We start from the raw sequence: 25,918 nt of genomic DNA, 5'->3' as shown, positions 1-25,918 counted from the left end.
ACATGGTGAACACAATGTTGTTTCCAAACCTCTTCCGAAACCTCAATAGTTCTCAATTCACCTCTCTAAATTCTCTCTACTGCCAGTCATTAAGATGCCTCCTCCTCCACATGGACAAAGGCTGAGCCATGTGGAACGCGTGGCCCATGCTCAGGAAGAATGGCGTAAATGGCTGAGTTTAAGGAAAATGAGACTTAAATTTGTTTCGGAAGAAACTGTCGATGCAGGCGGCTTTGATGTTTATGAGTTCGGAGAAAATTATTTCGCAAAAGAAGCAAAGTTGGATAGACTTTTACTGCTTTCCGAAGGTACTCCGCATCGAAGGCAGATACAAAGTTACATAGAATCGAGCAACAAAGCAGCCGACTTGTTTACCGACAAAGGTTTGCTTCGCAAAGAGGGTGGTGCAAAGGATACTCTAGGGCTTTTGGGAATGCTAGCCGCTGCAAATGTTGGTGACGAGTACATAGACAGCTTTGTCAAAGATCTAACGGCTTATGGGAGTGCATGGCTTTACAGCGATGAGTTCGAAGGCCATAATGCGGATTGGCCTCCGTGGGTAACAGGACGGGACGATGCTTCGTTGCAGCTTCAACGATTCCATAATATGGTGCATGCTCTTGCGAGTGACAGAAATGCGCCGTCACCTTGGAAGCATCTTAATGCAATGTTTCGCCTCAACGGCTATTTGATGACAATTCTAAGATTCGTCGATGAGCGAAATGCTCACTTGGGAGGGCGACCAGCATTACCCGATGGCTCAAACATAGCGGATCCGGCGATAAAGGCAGCATGGGTACTGCATAGGGCATGGATAAAATTACTTCATTATCGATCGTTAAGTTTGGGAGGGAAGACTCGTGGAATAGATTCACTAAAAAACATCCTCATTATTGGTAGAGCACAACTAGAGCAGGAGACACGTTCTGTTCCTGTCGAGAGTAGAAAGATTTATGAATCGCTCTTAGAGTTTGTAACTACATTGCAGACTCTGACCACGTTTTTGCAAGCATTGGCAAATGAATTTAGCAGAGACTCTATTCCCAGACCAGGCTCCCAAGAACCTTATATCATATCGGATTTCAACATAGATTCCGATCGTGTAAGTGCGGCATGGGCTCAGGTATGTATCGTGACAATTATCAATCGAAGATGAATGAGACTGACAGAAATTGAATAGATCACCCACCCTACAAAGCCTGATCCACTAGGGAGAACTATCAATCCATTTGGACCTATGCTTCTCTGGTCACAATTACTTGATCGTGCTGCCGACTTCGAAGCTAAGAATAATAGGTACTATGTCGAAGATCATTTATACGACAATCGTGTTATTGCAGAAGATGAACACTGGGAGATTACAAAACTTATTTCCCAAGCCAACTACGATCCCGATTTCATCAAAGATCGTATTCCCGATGTTGCACAAGCAAGGGAGGTTAGAGCATTAACGAAGAAAGTCTCGCAAGTCAATACTCATCGGCGCAATTACCTACTTTTAAGAGACTGGTCTAAGAAGCGGCCTTGGTAAGTTACACAATAGCATTTCAGCTCATCTCTCAAGTCAATTACTAACATCTATAGGAAACAACTGTATTTCGTGTTCGATACCGTTACAACCGATACCTGGCGTGGACTTATTGACGACTTTTACAACACTATGGAGCTACTTAAGATGTTACCCGAGACACCTGAAAAGGAGCAAGATGCGTTAGACTACAGAGCAAGTATAGAAGCAGATCCAGAATCTGAAGCAAATCTATTTGGCAATGTTTTCCCCATACACCCACTTCCAAGTCATGACCCCTGCAAGTACGCTGGTCCCTACTTTGGTAATTGCGTATATTGCCTCGAAGACTACGCACCCAGGGAGTTGTGGGTGCAATTCTTCTGTAATCATATGGTGCATTACGATTGTGGTCGCGACTACGTAAGTACCCTCAGTAATTTCATCATCTCTAAGTAGAATGGATAGACATTAACCTTGCGCTTCTTTAGTGGGATAATCCTGGAAATCCTGACTTCAGGTGTCCTCTTTGTAGGCATACACAGTCGTGGGAACTCCACAAAGTTGCAGATATTGTTCCAGAGGCTGTAGACTTATGGGATAACGTGGATCTTGTGGATGCTGCAGAAGTATCTAAACATCCTATTGTCCAAATGGAGGGTACTCCGGCCGATGTTGAGGGATTCAAAGAGCTTTACTGGGAGAGTGAGGCTGCGCATTTGGCTCAAAGTGAGTCGGTAAGTCTTAAGTTTGAAGATCTGAGGCATCAGTGACAGCAGCTAATCTATTGAAAATAGTGGGAGTTTCGTAATTACCATCATGAGAGGCCTAGAGAGCTTCACCACGAGATGGCACAAATGAGGAATTCAAGAAGAAGACGTGTTCTGGCCGCAAGAGAAGAGAGACTCGAGAGAGAGAAAGAGTTTCCCACATTGTTAGAAGAGTAGTTAGGCTCTATGATTTCTGTCTTCCTATCCCGGTCCTATAATTACTCGACAAAGCCAAATTTGGTGGCAGGGAGTGTGCGACTGTCTTTTCCTCTTTGATTGGAGCGGTCGATACATCGCCAGCAACTCCGCTGGCTTTGTGTAGTAGTAGTATGTTTCATCTGAAAACCCACTGCCGGCATATATCTAATTAGTCAACCGTATATCTGGAACGGCGTGCTGGGAATTGTTTTCGTGGGAATATACATGATTTTTTCTGCTAGTTGTTGTATTTATCTTTGTCTCACTGCGTACAATGTAACAACTCCTTATATTTCACCTTTACGTGGCGAAAAACTCTACAATTTCGAAAAGCTTGTCGTGCCTAAAACTTGAGGTTCTCTCCAAGACTCTTCATTTTTGCAAAATGATATTGAGATCAGACACGATTCAAAATTTCCAATTGACAAGAAAGACGAAGACAAGAATTATACCCAAAACAAAAGTCTTGCTTGGTTTATAACCGGTAGCGCGATTATGGCATTTGCAAGAATTCAAAGATGTTGAATTTGAATCAGTTTGGTTGCTTGGACTTAATTGATAGATGAGCTTGCATTCTTCCAATGCGAGTGAATATAACGCTGTTCCTTCCCAGATGAATGTTAAAATTCCAAAGTAACAACCTTCCCACGCCAAAATTTTCATATTAAAATGATGTTTCTCACTGCTTATCCGATTCCGAACCAACTAGTTTACTAACTTCAAGTTCATCCTATTCAACATCAGTACTACCCCAGCCATATTTCCTCAACAAACCCTGTTTCGGCCACATCTTCAAAGGATCACACTTACCTCGAAATCCCCAGGCCAAATTAAGCCTCTTACTCCCCAACTTTCCCACCCCTGATCTTTCTTCATGTCTCCTCTAATAAACTCTCTATACTCCGGTGCCCCCGGCCTGGCCACATTATCCGCTACGACCATAGCTCCCCTTTTCAGCACACCCGATGCTTCGACAACTTTAAAATCCTGCTCATACAAATCCTCTTCATGATCTAGGAACAAGAAATCGACATTCGTGATTTTCTTCTCTTTAACTAGACTGGAAATCGAGGAAGCGGCTGTGCCTTCAACAATTTCGATAACGTGATCGAGTCCTGCTATTTGAGCGATTTGGCGAGCAATAGCTGCGAAGGCTGGATCGAGTTCGAGGGAATAAATCTTGAGCCCCGCATCACCTGTCATATTATGATCAATCTAGCCGTTTTAAAAACGGGCATGAATCACAAATTCATGAAGAAGCTGAACAAACCTCCATGCACCTTCACCATAGCATCCGCAAAAAGCACAGCACTATACCCCAAATATCCACCTAATTCCACCAGCATCTTCGGTTTCTCCCGCATAACGAGATCTCGCAAAATGTCAGCTTTATTGGGACCAACACTGATGAGGAAATCTTCGCGCAGGGAAAATTCGTCGATGGTGGAGAGAACGTCTAAAGGATTGGTGGGATTGTGAGATAAGATGTAAGCGAGAAGTTGAGCTTCACGGCCATCATGGGACTGACGGTTCTTAGTGAGAATTCATGTGTGTAAAAAGATACTGAGAGTGAGAGTGGAATAAGGGGAAACAGTGGAGGAAAATACTTCAACGCCGGACTCCATTGCTTTGCCAAGGGTAGGCCATCTTTTGACGAACTCTGCATCATTTTCCGTTGTCATTTTGCACGTATTTCCGACAGTGAATGTAAATTGATTATTGATGCAACCCGCCGTAGCCGATATTGTGTTATATGACGTAAGAATTGTGATCCGAGGCACTTAGCACGATGATACCAAAAAAAGTCCGAATGATAAACTTACAGCAAAGTAAAATCAGAGAAGACGGAAACAGAGCAGATTATATACATAATCTCAATCTTCCCACCCCACTCTCATGTCTAGCTGCAACAGTATCTCGTATCTTCCATTCTCAAGCGCGATCTCCTACTGGCTAAATCCACTTACATATCCACATCACAAACCATTATCTTGTAATTTGCAGTTCCGACGCGCCATTAACAGGCTAGTGCTTATCTATCCACGTAATCGCATGTTCGTATAAGAAAAAGAACCCCGTGTTCTCTTCCGTCGCCGAAAAAAAAGCATCGAGTGATTGCGTCAAAGAATCCTTCAAAAACACTTGCGAAAATAAGTCAAAAGAATGTCAATATGTAACTTTGTGATATGAAAAAATGTTAGAAAATTAAATGAAGGAAGTAAGAGTATTTTAATAACATGGATAAGGTGAATTAATAGATGTATTGAATTTTTACCTCTTCAGAAATTGTCGAGGAAGATGGTCGGTAAGAAAAGGGGTTCGCTTGTACAAAAGTAGGACGCGAAAACTTTTTCCACATCAATTCGCAGAACTTTCAGTTGAATCCGACCTAATGGTCAGCTGTGACAATACAGTGAATATCACGAATAATATACATATTTCGAATGCTCATGACTCTGAAAAGGATGGTGCTCTTCATTCACCATGTTATGATGAAAGTGGCCGCCGAATGCTCATGGTCCAGGCTTCAACAAGGTAACCTTTTTCTTGCATCACGTCCCAGTGGCACTAAAAACATTCTAACCAAAAACAACAGGTGATTTCTCTCACAATGATCGAACGTTTGAAAAGCACAAGTGGGGTCGGCATTTATCAGGGAACATGGACGTGGTGACTGGAATATATAATGCAGCAATTTTGGATTGAAATCAACAATTGTTGACACAAAGATAAATGTTCACGGGTTTGCTATTTATTGTATGTTCATATATTCTATTATACATTTAGTAAACTACAAGCTGCGTGAGGAACTTCTCAACTTGCTTCATAGTGTAGTTTCAAAGATTGATTGGAGTTTATTTATTGTTCTCGCTTGATCATTTTCTCCCACCATTTTTGTTCAGTGAACTTCTCCAGTCCCGTAACATCATTCCCACGTGCAACATCGCCTGCCACGACTTTGGCAGCCTTGATGCAATCATTTACGCCCACGCCAGTGTATGAATTTCCAGCCACTGCCAGTTTTCCCTTGTATGCGCTTAACAACTCATAATGCGCTTGTTTCAGTCTCTGTTCATGACCCACAGTATATTGAGGAATACAATCTTTCTGCAAAGATGCATGTACCATCTCTGGTTCTTGGTTGATCTTCAGATGTCGTTTGAGAACGGCTTTTGCCATAGCAGCACCCTCTTCCTCACTAGGATATGTTTCGAAGTCGTTCCACCAATGGCCACCTAGCATGACGGTGAATTTGGTCCCTGGAACAGTATCTTGACCAACTGTTGCGTCTGAATCAAATATTACACCAAGAGCAAATTCTGGATTCTGCTCAAAAGGAATGGATCGTGGGATTAGGTATCCGAAGCCGCGCTCCGGAATGAGATCTTCTTCCCGGTAGTAGAGATTAACAACCATGACCGTCACAGCCTCTGTTTTTGCAAGTGAAGGGATTAAAGAATCATCTGAAGAGGTAGTTAGTGTAGAGAGAGTGCGGCCTGACAAGGTAGAAATAACGTAAGAATGGTTGGTGGATGATTCGCCAGCCTGAGTTGTGTAGATCTAGGTACTTTAGTCATTAGTCAGAGATGTGAAAGGAATAGGTCCATACCATGATGCCTTCACTTCGTCCATCGTACTCGATTTTCCTCACGTCCTCGCCCAGCTTGATTTTCACATTAGGATTATTCCTTAGAGAGGAGTCCAGTGCTTCAGATAGTGTACCAATCCCTCTGCGGAAAGTATAGACACTTGTTTCGTTGACAATTGCCCTCTCATTGTCCGTGAATGCACTCTTCTCCTTTTCCTCTAAGTCTGGATCTTCAGCTGTCGCATTCTTGAATTTTGCCATTTGAGACATTCCTGCACTGATGCTTCCAAATGCCCCCTCCATTCCCCACTGGGTGGGTATTATACTTTTTGCACTCAGTTTGTAGATATCCCCAGCATAGATACCATGAAATACAGCTGACACTAGATTGTCTGGAATGTCTGTCCCTCCTGTTCGCCTGGCCAGAAATGATCCTACTGATTCATCATCCAATCCTGTTGGTCTTCGTGGCCTCTTATATTCGAAAAGTAACCTGTACATTCCTTTGAAAACTGGTTCTGTCAACATTTTCCAGGCAATGGCGTAAACCCCTTGGCTAGGCTCGGGCATGCACACAAGCCGATCGGGATAATAGATGAAGCGATTCAAGGCGGCGGCAGACATTTTGTTGGTTTTAATCACCTGGTCAGACAGACCAAGGTCCCTGATCTAGAATCACGAATTAGAATACTTCAAAGAAAATAGCTGAAAAGCAGATCCTACCAAGTTTAGAGCAACAAATCCCGCAGGCGTGTTCGGTCTTAAAGTCCTCGGCCCTTGTTCAAACACAACTTCACCATCTCCCACGTCAATATATTTTGTCCGTAGCCACCCTCCCAGTCTCTCACTACTCTCATACAATGTAACCTTCAGATGTGGTGCCATTTGGGTGAGATAGTATGCTGTTGCCAGACCCGTAATTCCACCGCCAAGAACCGCGACACTAGGTTCCTTCCATTCTTCTGAGCTATTATCCTCTGATATAACTTCCGCAGACTTCCTGGTTTGAGTATCGGATGGAACATGGCTGCTATAGTATCTCAACAGAGACTTTGATCGTTCGCGAATGTGTAATTGTGGGCGTGCTTGGTAGCTATATGCTCTAGTACAAGCCCCCAGAATGTTTCGCCGACGTAGACGTACGATTTGACATTGAGGAACATTATAGCATCGCCTCAGAGGAGTCAATAAAGGAGACTCGGGCAGACGCATCCTCGTTATAATTATTTGTCAATGCTGTGTAGTAACAGCATGAAATTACCAGTGATATTTGGATGACCCGTCGCGGAGTTGTTTTGCTCACTATGGTGCTGTACCTTAAAAGCTTAGGTATAATTTACTTACCCCTCCCCCCACAAAGCGCTATGCTTCGGTATCAATTTAGGTACACGGCAGAAAACATAGGTGGAAGTTCTAGTACATATTAATAAGTTGTATACTAAATATTTCATGATATAACTAGGTGTTCTCCTCATAGTATTGAATCTATTGAATGCTTTTTATTCTGAATGACGAATCAATAAGCTCATCTACCTACTCAGACTGCTTTTCTTTTGTTTTTGTAGGATACGAGTCAGTTGTGTTAAGCTTTAGAAAAGCTCAATGATGAGTGTAGGGTTATATATTTATAGATTCATATCAAAAGCAAGAGAAGAGATGTGAGAGTTTTTCTGTTTGGCTAAGCCCCAAAGTTCTTTTGCTTTGGGGTGCCGAGGATACAACAGTCCATTCTACCTAAATATGCTTTGGCTGTGACCAGCTATTCATTATGAGAGCCCAACCAAGATATATCCCGAGAATCCAGTCACGATCCTCTTGTCCATAAAACGCCAGATTATAATCTCCTTCCCACGCATCCCTATGCATGTTGTACATTTTTCTTAAACTAAACATTCTCTCCGTAGCTCATGTAAGCATTCAATCCATCTATTCGGCAATCTCTGCATCACCACTTCCTCCTGCTCCCGTGCCAGCTGATGCTGCTCCCCCAGGTAGAATCAGCTCCTCATTTCCTTCCTCGTCCACAAACTTCCGCTCACTGACATGCTCCTTTGAACCATCTGCCACCCATACTTTATCATCAAATTTTCCTCTCTTCTGGCCCTCTTCATGCTTGAATGCACATGTCGGATTTAAGCAAGGATTGAATTTGCACATAGTTTTGACGTGTGTGAACTTGCAGTCGGGTGTCGTACAATCGGCGCCATTTCGACATAATGGCATTGTTGGATGTCGAAAGGGGCAGTTGGTATTCTTACAATTTGGGAAATATATGCAGTCTTGAGTAGTTTGATGTGCAATCTTCTGGGCTGGGGATGGGTGCCGCCCAACGCATTTTCGATTTTTGCATGCTGCACCAAAGGTACAAACATCTGCGACGTCAATAGCCGTTCCTGGAGGAGCTGCAGGAGATTGATGTGCGAATTTGCAGTCTTTATTCGTGCAAGACAAGTTGAACCTGCATGTAGTGTCTGGAGAGAGACTATCAACCTTGTCACTAGAATTCATCTCAACATCCATCGAGTTGTCATTTTGAGATTGTGGTTGCTGCTCGTGGCGCTTCTGGAAGTTGTTGTTCTGGGATCGACTGGGACGTTGCATTCGCTCATGTAAAGGTCTGCCTTGTCCCGGGAATCCTGAGCCCATGCCGTTGCCCCCTCGTTGCATCATTTGTTGCTGTTGTGGAGTGAACATTTGCGCCATCAATCTCGATTGCTGCTCAAGCATAGCATATAGTTCGAGTTGTTGTTGTGGAGACATGCCCATAATATTTTGCGCTGCACCATGTTGCGTCGGCATACCCCCCATGCCGCCATGCCCACGCCCGTTTTGCGTACGAGCAGCACCTCGGATATTCACGGGTCCCCTTGGTCCTGTTGGGGGTCCTCGCGCATGTGTATTTATTCGTTCATTCCCCGATTGTGGTCGTACTCGATGGAGAGCGGCATCATGCGTGCGATCCATTGCTTTTGTCAAATGATTCAGCATACGTTTATCCCGCGGACGACTAATACCACCACTTCCATTTCGCATTGACTTGGGGCCTGTTGGTCTGTAATATGTTAGTTTTTGTTCTCGAGAAAGAATGTACCTGATTCTGAAGATAATTAAGGGACTGATTGCATACACATTTATATCGCCTGCCTCGGAAGCATCGTTCATATCCGCATCTTGCGACACATTTGAATCTCCAAATTGACCCTGCTCGGTCTCTGCACCAGTCTCTGGAAATCCTCCACCGCTAATTTGTGAATTCAACAATCCAACCTGGTTGAATAACCACTGTGAAAAATCTCTTGCTCCCGGATCATCATCACCAAGGTTTAGAAGGTCGCCTGATAATTCCGCGGCGATTTGTTCCTGCGTCTTTCCATTCACCAGCATCAGGATAATATATTCCGAAAGCGCAGAGTCATCAGCGCCACCTGTACTCCATCCTACTTCTACAAGCTTTGGTTGAATGGAAGCATTGAGCGCATGAGCCAGAGGCGAATCCAAGACGACTTCGACCGACATTTTAAAACTTCGTTGATCTCTTTGTTTATCAAAAGCCAGGCTTTCAAGTACTTGAGCTGCGGTAGCTCTTGACTGAAATAAGGGTGACGGTGAACTGTGGTAATCTGTTCACCTATGACAATCTTGTCAAAAGTCGCAACAAATGGGGAATTGCTTTTGGTGGTGGTTCGAATGTTGTAATGTTTGTTCGGTGGTTGTGATTAGTTCAAAAAACGATGGTAGGTGTTTGATAGAATAAAGATCTTGAAAGACCAAGAAGCTTAAAGAGCCCTGGCGAATAACCATATTTGCCTTAGGATGACATATCATGTTGAGCCGCAAAAGGCTAGTGGTAATCACGTGATAGAAATGGCTTATCAAGTGGCTCATGTCTACTGATAAGTGGGAAAAACACTAAGCCCCTCAGAATTCAGGTTGACTATTATGTTAGAGTGATCTCGAGAGTGATCCAGTCCCAGTCTCATCGCGTGAACCCCGCCACTCTTCCCAACCACGTGCACAAGGTTGTAGACTTTCCATATCCATCCATATCCATATTATTTCTCAAAGGATTCATTGACCATCACCATTTTTGACTAGAATTGTTGGTCGGTCAGTCATGCAATGCAGTCTGGTAACAACGCACCATCCACCATGTACCACTTACCATATTATACAACGCGCTTCATACATTGCATCCTTTGAGTCAGTCAAATGGGAATTTCGGGTTCGAGAAGCCTTAACCTTGGTCAGCTCTTTGGTCGCGTGTATTAGCTACTAAGAAATACCTTCCGGGCGCTAGCTCAGGTACTCGACCCTCCCCTTTGAAAGCCGGGGAACGGCCACTTGCACATCGACCGAGCGAGCCGACTTAATAGATAACTCAAATTTGAGCTCATACAGCTATCTACCGGTATCTATCAGCTCATCCGATAATGGCGATCTGAGCCACTAAGATACAGAACAACTACTTCGTACGCATACCGGTACATACATCTAGATGTTGGTATTACGGCACTGCAAACCAACAACACACTAAGAGTCTAAGACACACAAACATCGTCTTACTATGCTGTTGGAATATGAAACAGCATTGGATTTGATATATGTTGTATCATGTCCAACAAATCTCACAGCCTCCAAGTGCTGACGTCTGACATGTTATTTCGTATTTCTCATGATCGACCCCATCCTTTCACATATCCGGATACCATTTTTAAACCATCGCTTCCACCGGAGCCTTTTGAACGCCGCACCAAAGAAATTGAGGGCAATTTAAGTGAACCAGGAACCAGGGGATATCAAAGCCAGCTACCTACTTTTAGTATTCTTGGGTCGTTTATGACTGAGTGCCAGATATAGTGAACATTTTCTTCGTAACCCTTGGCCTACCAACGACATACTGTGTACTGCATAAATCACGAGCTTCTGAGTTCTGAGTAAGCAAATTTGACTTTATCCCTTTCCCTGATGTACATCACAATCTCAATATCATAAGATTCATAACCTTAAAATTCTCAACCCCCAACCTGGATCCATCCTCAAATCCATTGCTACCCAGACACATCCGTTTTGATGTCCACCCATATCTAAGCATATCCAAGCATATCCACTCACACCCAACCATCCATATCTATTCTCCCTCGCAGCTGCATCAATCCGACCGAGGGGGCGACGTGATCAGATAACAAATCAGTCGGGCATCCTATTACTGTAAACTGCTATTCTTCTACTTCTACTACTACTACCTACCGTCAGTTAAAGGCACTTCATCACGTCGTACTTTTCCTCACCGGCTTTTGGAGGCGCTTGTCGTAACGTTACGGCAGCTAGATTGGTAGTCTCGCATAGACTTCTCCGCACCAAATGACAATTATTACTACAACAGGACAACCAGTTGGAACCATCGGATTTGGCTACCTGCATATTCATTTATCGTCATATCCAAGCCCTGGGAAAAATTAATTTGATTGCTTTCAACTCTATTCTGAGATTTGCGCAGTCCAATCACTGGGTTCATATTCCTGCGGCACTCCTGAATCCTGGTGAATTTACCACAGCCAATACTGCAAAACATTCGTGAATCCTGAGCCACACGGTTGTGAATCAATTAAGTAATTGGCTAGAGCAATTGACATATTCTTGTTCATGAAGTTATATAGTCTACATATCGCTATCTGTTTCTTTCATTCCCACTTCTTTCGTTACATCTAATTTACAAATACAATACTACATTGGCACATCTCATAATGCGTTCTTCTACCTTTCTAATATCTGCTTTGGTCTCCTCTGCGTTGGCTATTTGGCCTCAGCCTGTTTCGTATACAAATGGTACTGGTGTTTTGTGGTTGGATAAGAACGTTAAGGTTACTTATGATGGCGGCGCTGTACGATCATTCCCTCCCATTTTTTATGTTGATATGAATACTGAGAAATTGCTCGCTGTACAGTCTACAGGATATTCTAGTAGTGGCACTGGAAATATAACAACCAGCAAGACGATCGTTTCTAAGGCCGTAACTCGAGCTATGAACAAGATCTTCTATCAAGGTTTGACACCATGGAAATTATATCCACGAAACACCCTGCCCCTAGTTGAGCCATCGGCCACCTCAAACAAGACCTACATCAGCGAAATTCTCATCACTCAGACCGGACAAGATAACTCCTCCACATTCAAGCCTACAGATGGTCAGGTTGACGAGTCATACAACCTCACAATCACTACTGATGGGAAGGCCTCCATCAGCGCCCCATCATCTATTGGCATTCTTCATGCACTGACCACGTTCACACAACTCTTCTATACACATTCTGTTGCCAAAGCTGGTGTCTACACGAAATTAGCTCCAGTGACAATTTACGATGCACCAAAATTTGCACACCGTGGACTTAACATGGATGTATCCCGAAATTGGTATCCTGTTGAGGATATCAAGAGAACAATGTTAGCAATGCATTACACTAAATGTAGTGTTATACACTTACACATCACCGATGCTCAATCGTGGCCTTTGGATATTCCAGCACTTCCTGAATTGTCAAAGTTGGGTGCTTATGCGACCGGATTGTCCTACACCCCCGCAGACCTCAAGGAAATTCAAGAGTATGGCGTTGAGCTTGGTATCGAGGTTATCTTGGAGATTGATATGCCTGGCCACACAAGTTCCATTGGATATTCTCACCCTGAGCTCATGGCAGCCTTGTTCGCCGAACCTTGGGATACCTACTGTGCTGAACCTCCTTGTGGATCATTGAGACTTAATGATCCAGCCGTACCAGCATTCCTTGAGAAATTGTTTGATGATCTTCTTCCCAGAGTCTCTCCCTACTCATCGTACTTCCACACTGGTGGAGATGAAGTTAATGTTAACACCTATTTGTTGGATCCCACCGTTCAATCAAATGATACCGCCGTTCTTCAACCATTAATTCAAGCATTCGTGGACAGAAACCACAAACAAGTTAGAGCTGCTGGGCTTACCCCAATGGTCTGGGAAGAAATGATTACAACATGGAACCTCACTTTGGGATCTGATGTTCTTGTTCAATCATGGCTCAGTGATGCCTCTGTCGCTCAAATTGTCGCGGCTGGACACAAAGCTATTGCTGGCAATTATAACTTCTGGGTAAGCATCTTATAATTCATCCGAATAAATCAACTCACGTACTAACGAACTTTTAGTATCTCGACTGTGGCAAAGGACAGTGGCTCAATTTCGAGCCAGGTGCATCCTCTGAGAAGTACTTCCCCTACAACGATTATTGTTCGCCTACCAAGAGTTGGCGCTTAGTTTACTCCTACGATCCTCTCGCCGGAGTACCCGAAAACTCAACTCATTTGGTTGTTGGCGGAGAATTTCACATTTGGTCTGAGCAAACCGATCCAATCAACATTGATGATATGGTATGGCCAAGAGGAGCTGCCGCCGCAGAAGTATTGTGGTCAGGAGCCAAGGACCCAGTCACTGGACAGAACAGAAGTCAAATCGACGCAGGCAGCAGATTGCCAGAATTCAATGAACACTTGAGAACTTTGGGAATCAGATCAGGACCTGTACAAATGATCTACTGCACACAACTCAACTCGACAACATGCGCATTGTAGGTTGGGAAATTGGGATAATTATTAGTAAGCTATGGATATCGGCGGAATTGCATTTGGGAAAGGAGTTCCTTGGGGGGCATCGGATATAATATTACATTTATATCTCTACTTAGACTTACTTTCCACATGTACATAAATTAGATTTTGATAGGGATTTACACAACGATGAAGATTTGACCAATGATTTGTTTATTTGCCTGTCGAGAGGGTAAGTAGGTAGGTATCTAGGTCGATTCCTGAGATCGACTGTAAATTGTCAACCAATCAGGTTGTCTGAACATAAAAACACCTTGGGCATCTATCTGGTATCTGGTATGTAATGAGCGAGTGTTGTTTACAGTACACAAAGTCCCTTCATGGATTTGACGCTCCTATCAGCTCCTACTGACCCTAACTGACTCGTCGACTTACCTACTGAGTACTTACCGGGCATGTGTTAGACAGGTTTTCTATTAATAATGCGCAGATCATTACTTGGTATACGAGCAGACGAATATTCCTCATCATAATATATAAATGTGGAAACGGCAACCGGAATCAAACCTTACTACCCCGGATTTGTTAACAGATTTTGTTTCTTTACACGAGGAGCCTCGGTCCTCCTCGCAAGCCAAGAATGTTTCCCTTCCTGCTCCTCTGAAACACTCCGATGTACAGAATATCCATAAATGTTCGTAAAAATAATCAAGGAAATCCTCAAGCCGTCATTTCCAATTTGAGCAAAGGTAAAGATCACAAGGGGCGTCCCCCCTTGTCCTCCTTTCCATTTTTGCCATTCCTCGAGAAAAACCCCACGTAATGGTACAAACGGACGGAACTTGAAGATTGCGACAAGGTCTAATAATTCATCCGATTCCTAAGGTATAACAAAGACTACAATCCGTGCAAATATGATAAGCATAATTGAAAACAACGCCTGGTTTCATACTTGGTTATATAAGTCTCCTTTCTCTTCTCTTGGTTCTGAATGAATGATACTTATTCATTTGTTTGTTCGTTCATTCATCACTTCTCATTCTCGTACATGAGCGAGTCCATTTACATATATACCAAAACAAATCCAGCATCATGTTGGAAAGCATATCAATAAAGTCTCTCATCGTACCATTTGTCGTGATCTTCGTCTTGTTTAAAGTCACACAATATGTTCAGAGAGAGCTTAAGATTCGATCACTGGGTGGTCATGCCAGAAGAGCGAAAACATGGATTCCTTTCGGTACAGATTAAGACTACAATTGCTTCTGCGAAGAAACTTGCTAATGATCTGCAGATCTCGACCTCGTTGCGCGCTCGGTCAACTATGGTATGCATGATAAGAACCTCGAAGCGTGGATGGCATTTTTCTCCGGTTACAAAGACATACGTTATACAGTAGAGGCAAATCCAGGAGGACAGCGTACGCTGTTTACTGCGGAACCAGAAAATATTAAAGCTATACTCGCGACTCAATTCACAGACTATGGCAAAGGAGAACCATTTCACAATGATTGGAAAGATTTCCTTGGTGACAGTATCTTCACGACAGATCTTGACCAATGGCATGATTCTCGTCAATTGATTCGTCCACAATTTATCAAGGATCGAGTTAGTGATTTGGATACTTTCGAGAGACATATTCAGATTTTAATCGGGAAGATCAAAGAAGAAGGTAGAAAGTGGGATGGCACTCAGGGTCGGGAGATTGATGTTAGTGATTTGTTTTTCAGATATACTCTAGATGCTGCAACGGACTTTTTGCTAGGACGCAGTGTGGAAAGTTTAGAGAAACCAGGAGAATTTGCAGATGCTTTCGCAGAAGTTCAGCGGGTACAGAGTGTTATCTCGATAGCTGGGTATGCATTCCTGTCTTCATTTTTCAGAACGATCGCTAATATTGTAATCAGACCTTTAAATGGATTGGTTCCAAGGAAATCATTCTACAAAGGTCTCAAGGTTATAAACGAGTTTGTTGCCCCCTTCATTGAAGATACGCTTCGACTTTCTCCTGAGGAACTAGCAACCAAGACAAAGACAGAGGAAGGGTATACATTTCTCCATGCATTGGCTTCCTATACTCGTGATAGAAATGTACTTCGAGATCAACTCGTAGCAGTCTTACTTGCCGGTCGCGATACAACAGCTTCCACTCTGTCATGGACATTCTACGAATTAGCTCGTCATCCTGAAGTTTTCAGGAAATTGCGCGAGGAAATCATCTCGAAAGTTGGTCTAGAGACACCCCCAACTTATCAACATTTGAAAGATATGAAATATTTACAGGTACGTCCTTCATTATCCATTACAGCATAAATCCCTTACTTACAGCTGCAGAATGTTATGCACGAAACCCTTCGTCTTTACCCCGTCGTTCCTTTCAATATCCGTCTCGCTCTCAAAGATACCACACTGCCCGTCGGTGGCGGACCAGATGGTCTCTCTCCTATGGGAATTCTCAAAGATACTCCAATCTGTTACTCCACTCTCATTATGCAACGCCGCGAAGATCTCACTCCAGACGTCATGTCCTTCAATCCCGACCGCTGGTTGACATGGCAGCCTAAACCTTGGCAATACATCCCTTTCAATGGTGGTCCTCGAATCTGTATTGGTCAACAATTTGCACTCACCGAAATGGGTTATACGATTGTTAGACTCTTGCAAAACTTTGATGGGCTCGAGGGATTTATGCATGAAATTGATGGAGGAAACCCACGATTGAAATCGGATATTGTTTTACAGCCTGGACAGGGTGTACACGTTGGGTTTTTGGAAGGGAAAAGCGAAACTGTCAAAGAAAAGGTCTAGGATGGTGAAGTAGATGTTATGGTGATGATGATTCGGCGTTAATTGCTTTACTTGGCCGCTCAGGGAACTGGCCAAAGGAACTGAATTTTGACGATTGATGAAAGTGCTTGTGTCAGCTCAACTTATGATGTAAAAATAAGAAAACAGGTTTCTCTTATCTTTTTTTACAATAATCTGAATATCATGTAACGTGAGTATCAAAAGGAACAAGATGCGCATAACGAATGAATAGTCAACCAAGTGTCTCGCCATAATCATTCCATCACATACAAGCATTCAATAGTCTCAATTTGTTTGTCATCCTAATAGTAGTGCTGATATATTCATCATGTCCGAATCTACGAGTCTACAGCGCAGTGTACGTCTGTTGCTTCTAGTTTTCTATCATTCAAGGCTTGATCACAATACTGGAGTTTGTGCGGAACGATTATCGTAGAACAAGATGAGGGGGAAGGAGATGTTAAAATCGCTGGATTTGAAGCGATGTAAAGTAAGAGTATAAATATCCGGTTGGGATGACTGTCTTTAGGTTTTGGTATACTATGCGATACAACAGTACAGCGCAGCAACAAGGCGTAGCGAAAGGTTGAGATAAATTGATGTGATGTGGTTGTTGGAATGATGGTGTGATGGTGTGATGTGAGATGGGATGATATCGTATATGGACTGAACTGTGAGTACCTAGGTACTGGTTGATGACAACAATCTGGCATCCGGCGATAATTATTGTGTTGTCGGCTGTTTAATGCTAACGCTAACGAGTGATGATGCTGTTATTGTTTGTATTTGCACGTTTTATGTGTTAGACTTTTCATGGATTTTGCACACATTGTTTCGTTATGGAAATTCGAGACAAGATGGGTGGTATGTGTTGGGCTGAAGTGTATTGATCTTTAGATCTATACTATGGATTCTGAACCTGGATGGGAGTGAGAAAAGAGATTAAGATGTGCTTGGGGTGAAAGAGAGTTTGTGGATTTGCTTTCATACTGTGGATGGAGGTGGAAATCGTGGGTTGTGTGGAGTGTGAATGGGAGTTGTAAGTGATGCTGATTCTTTTGATTCTCATGTCACATTTAATTGGTTGATTGATTTTTGTGGCTGGTGGTAGTACTAGACCTGGCGAGGGAGATGTGCAAGAGAGATTTATACCATCTAGACAACTTCTTCCCGGGTGTCAAATCCGCATATCCCATCCATTATTCTGGATCCCATGGATGGAATATTCGAAGTTCTCTATTGTTCGAGATTTTTCTTGTTCTTTTCTTTGCAACGCTGGGCGAACAGGGGAAATCGAAATTGGAATGTCTGTATATCTGCAACCTTTTCCGGTGAATACTCATGGCCAAGTTTACTAGAGCAGTGTCCTGTTGAATATTTCCTGTCGTCTATCTGCAATATGTTGTCAACAGCGATCGAGTATTGTATATAATCTCACAGTTTCCATCAATGTCATCATTCATTAATATTCATAATATCTTCCGCCCCGCTTATAGTCAAGCTATGGACATCTTAATAGTATAATACTTATACATCAAGTGTATCTGCCAAACTATTGATATATCTACATCTTTGAAACAGTTTTTCTTGCTCAATCAACCTCTTCCTTTCTGCTTCCTTCGCCGAGCCCATCGATCTAAACTTATCTGCGCCAGACAATACTTGTTGCCATGCCCCAATATTTTCATTTTCCGGATTCCGCTTGATACTATTAGAGTTATCTTCATCAGTCAAAATGACAGGTCCTGTACCATGAGGTCCTCCAATGACCTGGATCTTAAAGCTCTCGATTTGTGTATCTCCCATATCAACTTTGCCATACGGTTCCCGCCATTCATCAAATTGTCTTTGTGACGAAGATGTATTAATCGGGTTCCCAGTATAAGCAAAGTTGAGAAGGCTTCTAGCCATCATCTCTGATATCTCGTTGTCCTCTTCAGTGAGTTGACCTTCGGGGAATACGCCGTTGAATAAATAGTTGTTGTCGGATCCGTGAAATACTTTGACATAAGACATTCCAGCGCCTTTCCATAGTGGAGTCAAAGCACTCTGATTCAAGTCATAAAGTCTTACTCCCGTCAATGTAGGGTCCATGGTTCGTTGTGTCCATTTAACCATGTGGTACCCAAAATCAATCGAGGAACAGGTAAATAGTATATCTCTCAAGATGCGGGAAACCCGAAAGTAGTGAACTGAGATATCAGGATCCTCAGAATCTTTTTGTGATACGTAATTTTTCAGTTCTTCTTCAAAATCTGAGGCTGAGTATAAATCAAATAGCGTATTATTCTGCATTCATGGCATGCACGAATGATTTAATAGAGGTTATCATATCTTCCTCGGATTGTATGAGATGTCCAGGACCAACGTTCATGGCACCATCGTCTTGAGTCCATCTAAATATCATGTCAATGCCTAGACTGAGTTAGAATACACGATTCCTTGTGATTGTTGACGCAAATTATAGATAGCCTACCTTTTACAAATCTACCCTCGCGCATCAAAGTTGAGTGTCGATCAGGTAGAAACCCATCATCAACCGAAGGAATAAAGGTAAAGAGACCGGAAGGCGGATGATTTGACGTGGAATACTCCATCGCAGAATCAATCAGATCTTGCATAGGGATATCCCGCAAGCATGAAAAAAATTTCGAATCCACAAGTCCTCCGCACCTGACTTTATCTGCCACAGCTCTAGTATGATGTTCAGTTACATCACTAGTCAGATTTAGAGAGGTGCCAGGTGGTTCAGACATGACCCATGCTTGCTGAAAAGGTACACCTTTCTGGCCACCAAATGCCATTATCTGAAGCGAGGTCATAGTACCACCAGCACTCAAACCATACGCTGTGATACGATTTGGATCGCCGCCGAACTCTTCGATATGATCTCTTACCCATTCAAACGCCGCACGTTGGTATCGCATACCAAGATTGAGAGACTTCTCATCTTTTAATATAGGTAGTTGGGGGAATCCGAAGATACTGAGGCGAGAATTCAGAGCTACAAAGATTATAGGATTTCCGTCGTTGACGGACAGTGAGATTAGTTTGTCGGGGGAGATGTGGTCATCGTGGTTGGAACCTTTGATGGCTCCTCCCTCGGCGTTGTATACAACAACTGGGAGATTGCTTTTTGAGTCTATATCTAATCCACTTGGTCGAGCAATGCGGAGGTGTAAACAATCTTCGCTGATCTCTTCAACTGCAGAGAAGAAAGGCGGCATAGGATCTTTGATTTGAGGACATGCTGGACCGGGTAAGGAAGCATCTATGATGGTACCAGGAGGGGGTGTAAATGGTTTTGGAGGCGCGAAACGGTTAGGTCCGGATGTATCCGCAGCGTATTTAACATTGTGAAAGTGTTCGACTTTGCTTGAGATGATTCCCCGGTAGGTTACTTGAGATTCTGAGAAAATTACTTCGGGGATGTATGAAGGATTTATCGCGGAGGTGATGGAAAGGAAGCCTAAGATCAGGGACGCGGGGGTGCGCCAAGTAAACTGCGATGACTGACCCATGATAATATGAAGGGAGAAAGAGTAACACTTTCAAGAGATTGATTTGAGCGAAGTGCGATATAAATGTATGTACAGATCCCTCGGTAATGTGCAACTGTTGCAATCTGACATCTAGCCAACAGTCTCCCAACAAGTTATCTGATATATCCACTTTCTTACGTCTGACTTCAATTTCGTGCCTCTAATACACCGTCGTTCTTCGCTTCATGGACGATAACAACATATCGTGGAAACCCGCCTCATACTCTCCTACCAATTTTCGTTCCACCCTCGAGCCTCGAGAGGTATATAAGGACCTTTTCAAGCACAGATATTGACTACATACAGAGGATATAGCATTTACGAGACTCTTTCGAGGTGTTTCGTCTCAGTGATATAGTCTCGTAATCATCCAAGTTCTAGTCGAAAATCTTAAGCCAGAGCACCGGAAATCATACCGGATGAGTAGACATCGAGGATGGAAATCTTGTCGTCATTGCACAGTTTCGTTGCCATTAAAGAACCGCACGTACTGCTAATAATATTTACAACACTGCTTGATTCAACCTTGAAAATATTAAAAATTCCAATCATAGTCGAGTGAGCCATCTTGCAATGAACTTTCCCTCCCGACTTACTTCAAATCCATGAGCTAGAGCGGAAGTGAAATCAGCCCAGATAAAAACAAACAATCAACTTTTATCTTCTGGAACCACAACTCTGATCAAAAATACAAAGTGAGAAAGCAGACCCGTTTGATTCAATACAAACACTTTAATTCCTCCCACATCACACGATACAAAGAGCTCTCCAATCCACACTCCCTTCTGCATAACCAAAAGTCTCAGATCAAGGTTCCCAACGCCTTCATGGCATCGCCACCAAACCAAACCCAGTCCTAACATTAAAGAAGCAGAATCATGTATGAGAAAAGGCCCCGAAAAAGACAGGTAAGTTGAAATAACGCTCCAAGTTAACGCCATACTCGACAGCAGGATTTCAATTTTTATAATTATCGGTTCTCTCAATTGCCACTGGAAAGTTTTTGTTGTCGTGCCTAATGTCGAGCCTTGATTCGTGCTAAATGTAAATTGCTATTCGCGTACAATTTCAAGACTTCGGGCGGTTGATATATTGAGACAGAACACGTTTGCGCGGCTTTCCGCTCTTCCGCTTTGGTTCAAGAATTCGCATACACCCCCCGGCCCCCTTCTATCTCTTCAAAAAAGAGCGAGGATTGGTTGAGACATAGATTACTATATAGGAAAATGAAGCATGAGGTAGAAATTACAGATTCACTCTGCGAAAAGGTCATAATTTTGACATATAGGCTGAACTTCATATTCAGGATCATCTTGATTCGAGAACCTTAAGATACTGTACAACATACTAGTTCTTCCTGTAAAATTTAATGGCTTTAAAACCTGGTTTGAAAATCATCCCGTTATCTCGCAACAGATTGTCTAACCCGATTTGATATCAACGCCTCGCAACTATGCAATCAAAATGCACCCCCTTATTCAATGCCGAAACTGTTTCTAACAGCTACTCCGAATCTCTCAATAGCCTCTGTCATCTTTTCCTCCGATGCAGCAGCGAATGTCGCGCGGAAAAACATGTCTACTGGTACAAAGCCGTCTTTCTCGGCTGTGAACCAACTACCTGGACAAATGAGAACTCCTTGGTCAATGCCGGAGAGGAAAATTTCTTGCTCTATATCTCCAATTGACTTGGTTTTGGCAGCTGGGTGTTTATGCCAATCTACCGAGAGCCAGAGCTGAAATTTGTTAGTCAATTTCTATTAAATTTGGGTTCATGAAATACTTACGAACATGCCGGCAGATGGTGGGTTCCAGCTTACAATATCCTTGGGCAAGTATTTCTCACATGCGGCAAGAATAACATTTCGGCGCTTAGTGTATTCCAATCGAAGGTTGATCAGCCATTGAAGATAACCACCATGCCCCCAGCTTTCATCAAGGATCTTGTAGAGAACCATTTGGGAGATTCCACTTGGGTTTTGGTTAGAGTTCTCATTGGATCTAATAAATCTCTCGACGATTTGCTCAGAAGCAGTGATCCATCCTACTCTAGTACCAGGTGCAATTACTTTGGAGAAAGAATCCATTCGCATCACTCTTCCATCAGTATCAATGCTTAGGTAGGTTGGAATGAGAGCTTTCAAAAATTCATCATTATTAGCGGGTGGTGGGATGTCAGGAGCATCTGGTCCTGTGTATGGTTGCATTTGGAGGAAATAGTAGGGTTCATCTTCTATGATGTATAAATCGTGCTTTTGAGAAACCTTGTAGATAGCATGCCGCCTCTCGGTACCTTGAGTTGCACCGGTAGGGTTTTGCCCGGAAGGAACAGTGTAAAGAACAAATGGCTTTCTAGCCCCTCTTGCCTGTTCATCCCAGTTGCTCAAAATTTCATCCAAGGGTTCTGGCAAAAGACCTTCAGCATCCATTTTGACACCCAAGAATTTTACACCAAGAGGAGCGGCAGTCTCGACAGCAGAAGCAAAAGTATATTCTTCAGATAACACAAAGTCACCTCTTTCACAGAAGATGCGAAATGTCTGCTCCAAAGCTGAGGTACTTCCGACAGTAAGAGAACAGCCCCAATCTGCATAAGGTGGGTTGCAAACGATTTCGGTATGTTCTGTTACCCATCGAAGCATCTGGGCAGATCCTGAACCTTGTCCATAGTTGAGTGCGATAGACAGATCGTATGCTCCCTTGCCCTCAGACACATCATATTTCCCAGCAGTTAAGATGGTTCCCGATTCTTTTGTTTGTGCTTCCGAGAAGTGAGGTACTGTAGGAACCTTGATGGATAGTTCTTCGATTGGGAAATAGTCGGGACATGGTAAACCTCCACCAAGAGAAATCATTCCAGGGCCCAAGTATTTAGCAGCGCTCTTCAAGTTTGATGGCTTTCTTGATCTGCTCTCGAGGGAGATACGATCTGCGAGTAATTAGTCAAAGTGCATGTACACATGCAGATTGAAAGGGTGACTTACGATCAAATCGTTTGGCCTTTGGTTTCCATGTTGACTGTGACTCATTAGGAAATGACCAATATCTCTGGGGTAGAATATACCAACCGGACTTTTGAAATGATCACTAGTAGTGAATGCTGCGACACCCGCAACAAATTTCCCAGCCTTTGCCCTTCTTGCAGAAACTCCATTCACAGTCAATGGATCAGGGAGGACGATAGCTTCAGTGTCGACTACACCCTCAACATCAATTGCAGTTGGAGGGGCCATCTTCTCTTATCTGACTTGATCTGAGTTGTAAAGGTATGGAGGAAAGAAAGTAGAGGCAAGGAAAGATATGTTGAAGAGGTAGAGACTGAAAGAATCTTTGGGGAAAGACAGAGAAATACGGTGAGTTTATACTTGATGCGACTTCCCGTTGTTGAGTATATAGTTTGCAAGGGTTGAGACAGTTGTTCAACGGGTGTCAAATCGAAGGGCGTAACTCTCCTTCGTAATCCTATGGAGGAAAATATCTTACAAGAAAAGGATGTGGAGACGGAGGACGGGAGACGGGAAAGTTGAGACGTAAACGAAGTGAAAAAGATAACAATGTGACTACCATCCGCATTATATGTATCATGTATACCTGAAGATCATAGAAATTATCAAGTAATCATCAAGTCATCAAGGAATGGATTAATGGTTCCACCTTAACAAGAGTCAGAGAGTTATCGTAGAGAGTTAGAGAGTTTTACTCGAGCAGAGGGGCAGAGGGGCAGAAGGGAAATGTTCAGATTGCCGGTATCGCTGGTATTTGAGGAAGGCTCGAAGGTTTCAAAGACCCTTATCGCGATAGAAGCCGTAGATAAGCGATACAACCTTCCCTTTATTGGATTAGCGTACGCGGGTGAATTCCACTGTGGCATATCACTGATCATGATGACTGATGGCTGGAATTGAAAAAAGGGAAAGAAAGATTGGAGGCTCGGAAGGAGGAAGGAGGAAGGAGGAAGGAGGAAGGAGGAAGGAGGAAGGGTCTTGTGTGGTATTGTGTGGTATTGTGCACGATTCACGAAGAGATTGAAATGTCACCGTTGCTTGTTGCATGTATTGGCTTGCGAAGATTGGCCAATGAATGAAACTTTGTCTTTAAGGCTGTTGATTGATTCGCTGACCGACTGCCTGGTAAGGGAGAAAGAAGGAAGGAAAGAAGTATAAAACTGTCTTGGTGGAATCAGTACCTAATAATTTTATGTAACCCGAGTGTTTAAATATTGGGGTCAGACAGCATTGGGGGATATTGGCACATCAAGCAGTGTCTCCAGATATCGATTAATAAACCATAATTCTATGGCAAAAATGGACATAGATAGAAGCACAGCATGTTGACCTGTTGACCATATCCAATAGAACATCAAGACATCAGGGACCGCTCATTTGATTATACTATAGAAGATTTGATGTCACCTCTTGGAAGTATCGTCATTCCCCTTGCATATGGCTACATTTAGTGAAAGAATCCTAAAATATGTACACAGTATGTACTTTCTCTCTTTCTACTAGCGCAGCTCGAGCAAAGAACAAATAGCAAGGAGAAAAAGATCATAGTCAATCAATTAGTAGAGTAAAGAATGATATATGTATCTATCCAACTAATTGACTAACATGCGCAAAGAATGCCAAAAAGAAGCGATTTGTAGGGGATTGAGCCCAACGCGGGGGTCGAACCCGCAACCTTGTGATTGACCTAGAACATCTTTCAATGGATAAGAGTCACACGCTCTACCGATTGAGCTAGCCGGGCAGGCTGTTTGCTCCATTTGTTGAAGGATCGCGGCGGATGTAACAATATATAACCTTGATTTGAAGAAGCTTTTTCTTGCGTAAATGAAATTACTCGCTCTCCGTAAGCGAGCCTTTCTACAGTGCTTGACAATTTCGCAGGTCAATATCTTCCAATAAATTGATAAGATTAGAAAATATTGTCAAACAAACACTTAATACGTCCCCTACTCATTCATTGGCGCATTTATGTTCATCTCCCATTGATTCTTAATCAATACAAATCGCACATTGAAACCAACAAACGACTCCGGTCACCATTTTCGCTACATGCGGGGCGGGGGTTATGCACGGATGGCGGGGAGCTCGTGATATCTTCCTCAAAAATTATTGCTCTTTGAAAATCTGACTTTAAATATTCGCATGTTCTTAGATGGATGCGACATTTTGGTACTTTTCAAAGCTTTGATATTCGCACTATCGTGTGGGAATGACTGAACAGATTTGGACATAAATCTTGCACTCTGACGGAATAATGAGCTTCTAGTGCTCATAATTTTTTGCCTCTCAAAGAGTGTTGACAGTCAAGGCACAAACAATCTTAACAATCTACATTGGCGGCTACAATACAAGCGGTCACTCATGAAGTTTCAAGTTGGAAATACATACTCCAAAATGGTGCATTTTCACTTTCTTCTATCATACAGTCTAGATCACTAGATTCAATCTCATCGGCCTCTCCGGTGCTTAATCGATGCAACCTCAACGGTAAACCCGCGCCTGGAACCAATTATTGCCAGTTATCAACATTTTCGCGTGTTTATACCTCTTTTCTTTGCATCGGTTTTTGAATTGCTATACCGAGACTGATTTCCACTCAATATGCATTCAGGGTCAGTGGGTCCACACGTGTATTCCAATTCAGCTGGGTGTGGCACCCAGGAACATTCCATTTTGAGGTTCTTTACCCATGTAAATGCTCCGTTGTCGAGGCAAATATTCCCTTTTATGTTCAAGTATGGGGAAATTGTTCCGGAAAAGTTAATGGGCTGAGTATATAGACCACCTTCGATAGTACTAGCTCCAGACTAGCTCCTCTGAAGGTATAATTTCTGGGACAGTGACCGCGAATGCACCAGGGGTATCTATCCTCACGATTAAGAATCCCACCTTTTTGACAGCGCCAGCATCAGACTTCA

At 43.0% G+C, this 25,918-nt stretch overlaps 9 protein-coding genes across 9 annotated transcripts; 3 read left to right on the top strand and 6 right to left on the bottom strand.

Moving 5' to 3' along the window:
* Window positions 1-94: 94 nt before the first annotated feature.
* Window positions 95-2,454, top strand: EAE97_007825 (uncharacterized protein; the record flags this gene model as incomplete). The annotated part of the gene is made up of 5 exons (XM_038878339.1): window positions 95-1,123; window positions 1,181-1,527; window positions 1,585-1,930; window positions 1,999-2,244; window positions 2,305-2,454. The coding sequence occupies 5 exons, from the start codon at window positions 95-97 to the stop codon at window positions 2,452-2,454; spliced, it is 2,118 nt and encodes a 705-aa protein (XP_038730589.1).
* Window positions 2,455-3,154: 700 nt separating this feature from the next.
* On the bottom strand, window positions 3,155-4,157 carry EAE97_007824 (uncharacterized protein; the record flags this gene model as incomplete). The annotated part of the gene is made up of 4 exons (XM_038878338.1): window positions 3,155-3,205; window positions 3,286-3,671; window positions 3,746-3,998; window positions 4,083-4,157. The coding sequence occupies 4 exons, from the start codon at window positions 4,155-4,157 to the stop codon at window positions 3,155-3,157; spliced, it is 765 nt and encodes a 254-aa protein (XP_038730588.1).
* A 1,177-nt stretch (window positions 4,158-5,334) lies between these two features.
* Window positions 5,335-7,276, bottom strand: EAE97_007823 (uncharacterized protein; the record flags this gene model as incomplete). Its single annotated transcript, XM_038878337.1, has 3 exons — window positions 5,335-6,036; window positions 6,086-6,733; window positions 6,788-7,276. 3 exons carry the CDS (start codon window positions 7,274-7,276, stop codon window positions 5,335-5,337), a joined length of 1,839 nt encoding a protein of 612 aa, XP_038730587.1.
* A 714-nt stretch (window positions 7,277-7,990) lies between these two features.
* EAE97_007822 (uncharacterized protein) lies at window positions 7,991-9,580 on the bottom strand (the record flags this gene model as incomplete). The annotated part of the gene is made up of 2 exons (XM_038878336.1): window positions 7,991-9,116; window positions 9,192-9,580. The coding sequence occupies 2 exons, from the start codon at window positions 9,578-9,580 to the stop codon at window positions 7,991-7,993; spliced, it is 1,515 nt and encodes a 504-aa protein (XP_038730586.1).
* A 2,228-nt stretch (window positions 9,581-11,808) lies between these two features.
* EAE97_007821 (uncharacterized protein) lies at window positions 11,809-13,667 on the top strand (the record flags this gene model as incomplete). Its single annotated transcript, XM_038878335.1, has 3 exons — window positions 11,809-11,946; window positions 12,010-13,188; window positions 13,245-13,667. The coding sequence occupies 3 exons, from the start codon at window positions 11,809-11,811 to the stop codon at window positions 13,665-13,667; spliced, it is 1,740 nt and encodes a 579-aa protein (XP_038730585.1).
* Window positions 13,668-14,264: 597 nt separating this feature from the next.
* Window positions 14,265-16,689, top strand: EAE97_007820 (uncharacterized protein). The gene is made up of 4 exons (XM_038878334.1): window positions 14,265-14,883; window positions 14,938-15,499; window positions 15,551-15,926; window positions 15,978-16,689. The coding sequence occupies exons 1-4, from the start codon at window positions 14,736-14,738 to the stop codon at window positions 16,449-16,451; spliced, it is 1,560 nt and encodes a 519-aa protein (XP_038730584.1). The 5' UTR covers window positions 14,265-14,735; the 3' UTR covers window positions 16,452-16,689.
* Window positions 16,690-17,978: 1,289 nt separating this feature from the next.
* Window positions 17,979-18,545, bottom strand: EAE97_007819 (uncharacterized protein; the record flags this gene model as incomplete). Its single annotated transcript, XM_038878333.1, has 1 exon — window positions 17,979-18,545. The coding sequence occupies one exon, from the start codon at window positions 18,543-18,545 to the stop codon at window positions 17,979-17,981; it is 567 nt and encodes a 188-aa protein (XP_038730583.1).
* A 190-nt stretch (window positions 18,546-18,735) lies between these two features.
* On the bottom strand, window positions 18,736-19,972 carry EAE97_007818 (uncharacterized protein; the record flags this gene model as incomplete). The annotated part of the gene is made up of 2 exons (XM_038878332.1): window positions 18,736-18,866; window positions 18,928-19,972. 2 exons carry the CDS (start codon window positions 19,970-19,972, stop codon window positions 18,736-18,738), a joined length of 1,176 nt encoding a protein of 391 aa, XP_038730582.1.
* Window positions 19,973-21,217: 1,245 nt separating this feature from the next.
* Window positions 21,218-23,931, bottom strand: EAE97_007817 (uncharacterized protein). Its single transcript, XM_038878331.1, has 4 exons — window positions 23,061-23,931; window positions 22,977-23,010; window positions 21,780-22,921; window positions 21,218-21,728 (listed from the first exon to the last, which is right to left on the bottom strand). The coding sequence occupies exons 1-4, from the start codon at window positions 23,223-23,225 to the stop codon at window positions 21,468-21,470; spliced, it is 1,602 nt and encodes a 533-aa protein (XP_038730581.1). The 5' UTR covers window positions 23,226-23,931; the 3' UTR covers window positions 21,218-21,467.
* Between the last annotated feature and the right edge of the window lie 1,987 nt (window positions 23,932-25,918).

The sequence above is a fragment of the Botrytis byssoidea genome (genome assembly GCF_014898295.1).
Source record: "Botrytis byssoidea strain MUCL 94 chromosome Unknown BBYS_016, whole genome shotgun sequence".
In the NCBI taxonomy this organism is placed as follows: Eukaryota; Fungi; Ascomycota; class Leotiomycetes; order Helotiales; family Sclerotiniaceae; genus Botrytis; species Botrytis byssoidea.
This window is presented reverse-complemented; position numbering and strand designations above follow the sequence as displayed.

What these genes read in the sequence shown, in the direction of transcription:
- EAE97_007820 (XM_038878334.1), top strand. Translation starts at nt 14,736, where the DNA reads ATGTTGGAAAGCATATCAATAAAGTCTCTCATCGTACCATTTGTCGTG. An exon ending in AGTGTTATCTCGATAGCTGG is followed by an intron (nt 15,500 to 15,550) that starts GTATGCATTCCT and finishes TATTGTAATCAG; the next exon opens with ACCTTTAAATGGATTGGTTC. An exon ending in AAGATATGAAATATTTACAG is followed by an intron (nt 15,927 to 15,977) that starts GTACGTCCTTCA and finishes TTACAGCTGCAG; the next exon opens with AATGTTATGCACGAAACCCT.
- EAE97_007817 (XM_038878331.1), bottom strand. Translation starts at nt 23,225, where the DNA reads ATGGCCCCTCCAACTGCAATTGATGTTGAGGGTGTAGTCGACACTGAA. An exon ending in GTGATCATTTCAAAAGTCCG is followed by an intron (nt 23,011 to 23,060) that starts GTTGGTATATTC and finishes AATGAGTCACAG; the next exon opens with TCAACATGGAAACCAAAGGC. An exon ending in CACCATCTGCCGGCATGTTC is followed by an intron (nt 21,729 to 21,779) that starts GTAAGTATTTCA and finishes AACAAATTTCAG; the next exon opens with CTCTGGCTCTCGGTAGATTG.